We start from the raw sequence: 7,820 nt of genomic DNA, 5'->3' as shown, positions 1-7,820 counted from the left end.
TCGTCAATATCATCATTGATAGCAGTTGAAAGTAGTAGTTGATGATAGTCGTTGCCGCTTGACTTTTATATTCATTTGTGCATGTTCGAACGACTACAACTAGATTTAATATATACTTATGTATTCAATATTGTTGCTTTATAATCTAGGAGAAATTTTTATTTAAGTTGACCATTCTCTTAATACTATTTTTCACTCATTATAAATAAAACGTGCAAACTAATGTGGTAGATTTATGAAAATGAAATATTATTTCTTTGTAACCATTATTCATAGGATAAATAGTGTTTCTCAATTAGGTGCTAGTACTTTTATTTAAGGTTAAAGATTTAAAAAAAAAATGGTCAACTAAGAAGATCGACCGTCAGTTCATTTGAAGGTAAGATATGATTATCGTACGAAAATGACACTTGAGTCACCCAACTTCATTGCATTTTAATATGATTGCATTTTTTATTTCAATTTCATTCGGTAATGGGGACCAGAACTAATGACGAGTTCTACGTGTTGATTTTTATATTTAATTACAGAGTAAATTTAATCAATAATCACTGAACTTTACACTTGATTACTACTTGCTCACTCATCTTTCACATATTACTGAATGCTCACTCATCTTTTCATATAATTACTCATTCATCACCCGTCTCTTCAAATAATTGGGCGACTTTTACGGCAAATTTTCAACAACTTCCGACCACAAAGAATGTCGAATTTTGATACCGTTGGAAAGCCCACGACATCCTCTTCAATTACCATCCAAAATCTCATTATAACTCCAAGGGATTCGATCAAAAAATTGCCTTAAAAGTTGCCCAAAAATTTTGAAAATCTGCCCAGATTTTCAAAATTTTTGGGCGACTTTTAAGGCAATTTTTCGGCAACTTTCGACCATCAAAACTATTGAATTTTGATACCATTGGAAAGCCCACAATGTCCTCTTCAATTACCATCCAAAATTTCCTCATAACTCCAAAGGATTTGATCAGAATAAACCCACAAAATCAGCATCCCGAACTTTGTCCAGATTTTCGCCTTTCCAAGATGTTGATTTTGTAGGTTTATTCCGACCGAATCCTTTGGAGTTATGGAGAAATTTTGGATGGTAATTGAAGAGGACATTGTGGGCTTTCCAATGGTATCAAAATTCGATAGTTTTGATGGTCAAAAGTTGCCGAAAAATTGCCTTAAAAGTCGCCCAAAAATTTTGAAAATCTGTCCAGATTTTCAATCATAGGATCTATTTATAAATCCTTGACACGTAGGAATAAGATAATAAACTTGATGGAGCTTTAAATGGCCTCCTACCTTTCTAGCCAAAGTTTCCTACTTTAGATCTTCTATCTTGCTCTTCACCTTTAGGTACATCCTTTTTTGGGAAAAATGAGAAAATGTAGCTAAACGTAATATTGAGAAGTGTGTCCACAAAAAGGCATATTTATAATACTCAATTAGGTTTTCATAATTGTCGAATTTTCTTTGAATTTTATTATAGTAGACCAATTAAATCTCACACCTATTTTAGAGCTAGAGAGGGACTTAACCGAAATCATAACACCCAAACTCCAATAGATGTTTCTAATCATCATTTCACAAGTCAACTCCATTTAATTGTTAATATGTTGAAACGGACAAAATGACTGTTTTGCCTTTCTAACATGTATAGCACTCTAAGATCTAATTTTATAAGGCAACTTCGTAGTGAACAAATCATAACATAGAGTTCAATGATTCGACTGTCGAACTACTGAGTTCAAGTTCAAATTACCTATAGAGTATGCTTCAAAGTCGCGATCGTCTCATCGTGATTATTAACATATTACATTATTGTAAGTAAATGATCTCTAACTATTTTGTCTTGATTCCAAAAGTATCAAATCGTTCTTCCAATTAAGACTTCAATCACTAGTATTTCAAATAACTATCAAAGGTACATTACTCGCTCAATATTTAGGCAATTCGTTCGACGATCAAGTAAAGTCTCATTTCAAACGATCATAAAATGAGTCATCTACATGGTCTTGTTCAATGTACACTAAAACACATCATTATCCTTATTCTCAAATCCAAACAAATATCAATAAGAACAATGTAATCTTGTTAACATAAATCGTCCAAATTTATGTTCCGATTGTGAATATTATATTTTGATCACATGTCAAACTGCATCTCACTATACTTGAACCATCAAGTATACAATTTGTGAATCCTATACAATCATGGAACTTTAGATTATTGTAACAAATTAAAACAAGCGAATAATTGAATATTAATTCATAATGTCTTTTACAAAATATTACTCGAACGGCATCAAACTAAAACCACGTATCCAAAAGAATAAGGCAATTGACTTTTGTTTGGTATTTAAATTAGTCGGATTTGCCACGAAGGTTGATAAGAATTTTAATTTTACGTTTGTGTGATCATCTGTCAATTTGTTCGGATAACGTCTCATCTAGCCAGGGGCGAACTCAAGGGGGGTTCCCTAGAGTCACTTGACCCTCCAGTTTTTTCATTTTTTTTTTTTTTGGTCTTAGTTTTCATGCTCACTATGAATCAAACGAAATTGAAATATTACATTTTTAATATTATTTTGAAGTATTCACATCCTATTATTTTCATGTCATTAACGTCGTACGAAATGACCAATCGTAACAAATGTTATGACGCGTCAAAATAGGCAATTCCAAACAAATATTTCGGGAAATTCAATAACAAGTTAACTTAAATTTTTTTTTATGATTATATGCTAGTCATATCCATAAATCATCTATATCATCTCGAAGCTTATTTCGAAAACTATATTATAAACATATCGAATGATCTAAATGAATATCGAAAATAGTTAAACGTATGTTTAACGTGTATGCTAAAATAAGACGTATAACTCGTATTTTTTGAAAAAAAAATCAATTATTTTATTAATATTTATTATTTTTGCGTGAAAAATTTTTCAATACAATTTACATAATTTTATTAGGAAATTATATATATATGTGGTATGACATCAATTTTTTTTTTTTGACGTATAAATTCTTAATAAAAATTTTATTACTTTATAGGGGTTATAAAATTGTTATACTACTTTTTCATTTTGATTATCTTTATATCTGCAAAAAAATTGACATTTATTGGATTATTTTTTTTAAAAAAATTAATTGGTTAAGAGGAAAAAGTAACAATAATAATAAAAAAAATCCTAAAAATGGTAAAAAATTTAATATATATATAATTTAGATGTAAAAGTAATTAAAATGAAAAAATAGTATAACAGTTTATAACCCATATAAAGTAATAAAAAAAAATTCATCAATTTTTTTTTAAAAATTTGATTGTGATCCCCTAATGTAAAATGTCCGCGTCCACCCCTTCACCTAGCATGTCATTCAAAATGTCAATCACGTAGAACTGCTTATGAGTTTTAACCCAAACTAATGTCTAGTTCCACGTATAGATACGCCACCTATAAAGATGTAAAGTAGGTTGGTCCAATTCATTCAAAGATCTTCGTGGGCCTTGAGAACATTTCTGTGACGCTTGGGCCAGTAACCCTTAGAATTGAAAAATACCTATCTATCTTGATATCTCTAGCTACCTCGAGCCAAGTATAAGCAGAAATACACAAATAAAAATGCACACTTACCATAATTTCAGCATAAAAACAGTGAAAGAAAAATGAACCCATTTACCAAAGGGGTTATCATCAATGTCTACATTGAATCATCACAAATTCCTTCACCAAATAGAAAAAATGGCTCCATCAAGATGATCAATCCAAATCCATTTTGTTCCAAGACTGCAGGATATGATCGTCGTAGGCAACTCCTTGAATATGCTCAAGAATTAAGGCATGGTAATGATCCACTTGCACAAGGGCCCCAAAAGAATTCGAGGCCAAAACACAAGGTATAGATTTCTCTATTTATCGAGCGATTGTCTAGGAGTCTTAGCTCGTGATCTGGGTTTTCTCTACTATTAAGATTATATTCATTTCTACTATCTATTTTGTGAAAAAGAAAAAGACATAGTGGAATCATTATTGAGATTTTGAATGTGACAAATTAGAAAAGTTGCAGGTTTATGTAGAACATAGTTTTGTTACTCATCAACTAACGAGAGTATGAAAACCCTAAAAAGATATTGTTTTCTCTCATTGATAATTCGTTCGTAAAGAAAGGCCCTTGAAAAATTCAAGGACAAAAGGCAAGGTGTAGATCTATTTATTTCACGTTTAGATTCTTTAGGGGCCTTAGCTGATGATCTCGGTGATTTTCTTTCTTGACTCGATGATGGAGCTTTCTCTTCATTTCTATAAACCATTTTAGGAAAAAAGAGTATGGGACAATTCTTGATGTCTGTCATCAGTGAATTATCGAAAAAAAAAAAAAAAAAAAAGTCGAAGATTTCATCACTAAAGAAAAACGCGTCAATTTGTCACTCCATCGCACAAATATATGAAACCACAAAAACGCTATCATTCTAATAACTAGTCGATGAATATAGCTATTTCCTAATATTTATGTAAGTGGTGAACAGAAATGCAGATGGTCACTTCCAATGCAAAGGATCAAATTATTATTTTCGGGATTTCCTCGAAGAACAAGGCAATGGAAGTATGAGCGAATTAGCACCGAGAAGTACAGTGATGCTGAAGGATCAAGCAATCAAGAAAGGAGAAAAACTAAAGCCAAAGGCAGAAAATCAGATTCTCATTTTTGTGTAAGAATTATTTGCATGCTAAGAAATTAAGTGCTTTTTTCCCCTCTTTCTTAAGATTTTCTATTGGTTCCTATGAAATTTATGCAGAAGAAACTGAAGATTTTCTTGAAGGAAATATCGCATTCATGGCAATGCAACAGAGGAAATTGCTGATTTATTTGTTTTTTGTTAGAAGAATCAGGTTGGGAGATTTTGGCAGTTAAATTTTCCTATTCAATAATTTATTCTGCAACTTTATATGTTTGGTGAACTTTATTCAAAAAAATTATCTTAAATGCAACTATTTTCGCCAATTTATTCATTTATGGGAAGATTGAAAGTAACTCTATGTTTTGCAACCATAACAAACTATGTTACTTTTGTATTACGTATTTTAGTGCATGTTTGATAAATAGTACTATGGACAAAAGTTTAGTTCCTTAACATCCTTTAATAGTGTCAAGTTCTTTCTAAACTACATAACAAAAGTGATTCTTTGTATTGAAGCCGAACAAGTTCCAATTATGTGAGTCATTATTCTTAATTTATATTCTATAAAGATTTATATTAAATGGGATTTGGCCAATAAAATTTTAAGGTTCCTACAATACCTCCTCAAATTACTAATAATTCAAAAACTTAGATCCACATGTTGGGCTTGTTTGTTATTTGACTGTAATGCAAAGCCATTTGTTCACATAGGATTGGGTTGTGTTAGAATTTCAGTTCAACCTCAAATTCTTACTCTTGTATCAAGAAATTGATAGAAGATATAATTAGTGTGATCAATAGAGCAATCTTAGAATTTTATCTATATTCTAGGGTAGCCAATAAACACCGCCACCTCCTCCACCACTGTGTTCACCTCCACCGCCTCCACCTCCACCGTATCAACTACCATGCTTTCTACTACTTCCACCACCATACCCACTCTCCTCCACATTGAAGAGGGCTCTCACCAGACATAATCCTATACCCAAAAACACAAAGAAGTCACTCTCGATTTCGCCATGGAAATTGATTTGATTTTAATTTATGAACTAAGTTGCATGAATCAATAGGGTTTTTATGGGAGTGCAAAAGCGCGTTCATGCACTTTGAAGATTGAAAAAGAGAAAAAGAAGTAGGCTTTCTGTCCCACAAAGTGGTCCATTAGACTCTCAAATATAGATTTTATGTTAGTGTAATATTATGTGCTGTTTCGCACATGAAATGAAATAATTAATGATTTATTTTTGGATAAAAAGTTACATTTGCATTGCACTAGAGATTCTTTAGGGGCCTTAGCTGATGATCTCGGTGATTTTCTTTCTTGACTCGATGATGGAGCTTTCTCTTCATTTCTATAAACCATTTTAGGAAAAAAGAGTATGGGACAATTCTTGATGTCTGTCATCAGTGAATTATCGAAAAAAAAAAAAAAAAAGGAAAAGTCGAAGATTTCATCACTAAAGAAAAACGCGTCAATTTGTCACTCCATCGCACAAATATATGAAACCACAAAAACGCTATCATTCTAATAACTAGTCGATGAATATAGCTATTTCCTAATATTTATGTAAGTGGTGAACAGAAATGGAGATGGTCACTTCCAATGCAAAGGATCAAATTATTATTTTCGGGATTTCCTCGAAAAACAAGGCAATGGAAGTATGAGCGAATTAGCACCGAGAAGTACAGTGATGCTGAAGGATCAAGCAATCAAGAAAGGAGAAAAACTAAAGCCAAAGGCAGAAAATCAGATTCTCATTTTTGTGTAAGAATTATTTGCATGCTAAGAAATTAAGTGCTTTTTTCCCCCTCTTTCTTAAGATTTTCTATTTGTTCCTATGAAATTTATGCAGAAGAAACTGAAGATTTTCTTGAAGAAAATATCGCATTCATGGCAATGCAACGAAGGAAATTGCTGATTTATTGGTTTTTTGTTAGAAGAATCAGGCTGGGAGATTTTGGCAGTATAAATTTTCCTTATCAATAGTTTATTCTGCAATTTTATATGTTTGGAACTTTATTCTTTCTAATCTACGTTTATTCGTTTATGGGAAGATTGAAAATAACTCTATGTTTTGCAACCATAACAAACTATGTTACTTTTGTATTACGTATTTTAGTGCATGATAAATAGTACTATGGACAAAGTTTAGTTTCTTATCGTCCTTTAATACTGTCAAGTTCTTTCTAATCTAAGTAACCAAAGTGTTTCTTGGAATTGAAGCCGAACAAGTTCCAATTATGTGAGTCATTATTCTTAATTTATATTCTATAAAGATTTATATTAAATGGGATTTGGCCAAAAAAATTTTAAGGTTCCTACAATACCTCCTCAAATTACTATGATTCAAAAACTTAGATCCACATTTTGGGCTTGTTTGTTATTTGACTGTAATGCAAAGCCATTTGTTCACATAGGATTGGGTTGTGTTAGAATTTCAGTTCAACCTCAAATTCTTACTCTTGTATCAAGAAATTGATAGAAGATATAATTAGTGTGATCAATAGAGCAATCTTAGAATTTTATCTATATTCTAGGGTAGCCAATAAACACCGCCACCTCCTCCACCACTGTGTTCACCTCCACCGCCTCCACCTCCACCGTATCAACTACCATGCTTTCTACTACTTCCACCACCATACCCACTCTCCTCCACATTGAAGAGGGCTCTCACCAGACATAATCCTATACCCAAAAACACAAAGAAGTCACTCTCGATTTCGCCATGGAAATTGATTTGATTTTAATTTATGAACTAAGTTGCATGAATCAATAGGGTTTTTATGGGAGTGCAAAAGCGCGTTCATGCACTTTGAAGATTGAAAAAGAGAAAAAGAAGTAGGCTTTCTGTCCCACAAAGTGGTCCATTAGACTCTCAAATATAGATTTTATGTTAGTGTAATATTATGTGCTGTTTCGCACATGAAATGAAATAATTAATGATTTATTTTTGGATAAAAAGTTACATTTGCATTGCACTAGGATATGTCTTTAATTTGGTACAAATTTAACTTCTTTTCTTTAATTGTTAGGTGATGCAGCTCTCTTCAATTTAAGAAGTAACATACCATCAAACAAATTTAAAACAATTCGAATGACAAGCTATGATGAACTCGTTCGAATATATTCT

At 31.9% G+C, this 7,820-nt stretch overlaps 1 protein-coding gene across 2 annotated transcripts; it reads left to right on the top strand.

Moving 5' to 3' along the window:
- Positions 1-3,634: 3,634 nt before the first annotated feature.
- LOC111394914 lies at positions 3,635-6,636 on the top strand. 2 transcript variants are annotated; one of them, XM_023020962.1, is made up of 3 exons: positions 3,635-3,906; positions 6,272-6,454; positions 6,543-6,636. In XM_023020962.1, the coding sequence occupies exons 1-3, from the start codon at positions 3,676-3,678 to the stop codon at positions 6,606-6,608; spliced, it is 480 nt and encodes a 159-aa protein (XP_022876730.1). In that variant the 5' UTR covers positions 3,635-3,675; the 3' UTR covers positions 6,609-6,636. The 2 variants fall into 2 exon arrangements, with proteins under 2 accessions (XP_022876730.1, XP_022876729.1); XM_023020961.1 differs by lacking the exons at positions 6,272-6,454; positions 6,543-6,636 and adding exons at positions 4,537-4,719; positions 4,807-4,989.
- The last annotated feature ends 1,184 nt before the right edge of the window (positions 6,637-7,820 follow it).

Source organism: Olea europaea, chromosome 5 (assembly GCF_002742605.1).
Source record: "Olea europaea var. sylvestris chromosome 5, O_europaea_v1, whole genome shotgun sequence".
Taxonomy (NCBI): Eukaryota; Viridiplantae; Streptophyta; class Magnoliopsida; order Lamiales; family Oleaceae; genus Olea; species Olea europaea.
Note: the sequence above shows the minus strand (reverse complement) of the source record. Positions and strands in the feature narration are given on the sequence as shown.

Bases quoted from the DNA above. Each gene is read 5' to 3' on its own strand.
- LOC111394914 (XM_023020962.1), top strand. From the start codon at position 3,676: ATGAACCCATTTACCAAAGGGGTTATCATCAATGTCTACATTGAATCA. The intron at 3,907-6,271 runs GTATAGATTTCT...AGTGGTGAACAG, and splicing joins ATTCGAGGCCAAAACACAAG to AAATGGAGATGGTCACTTCC. The intron at 6,455-6,542 runs GTAAGAATTATT...AAATTTATGCAG, and splicing joins AATCAGATTCTCATTTTTGT to AAGAAACTGAAGATTTTCTT.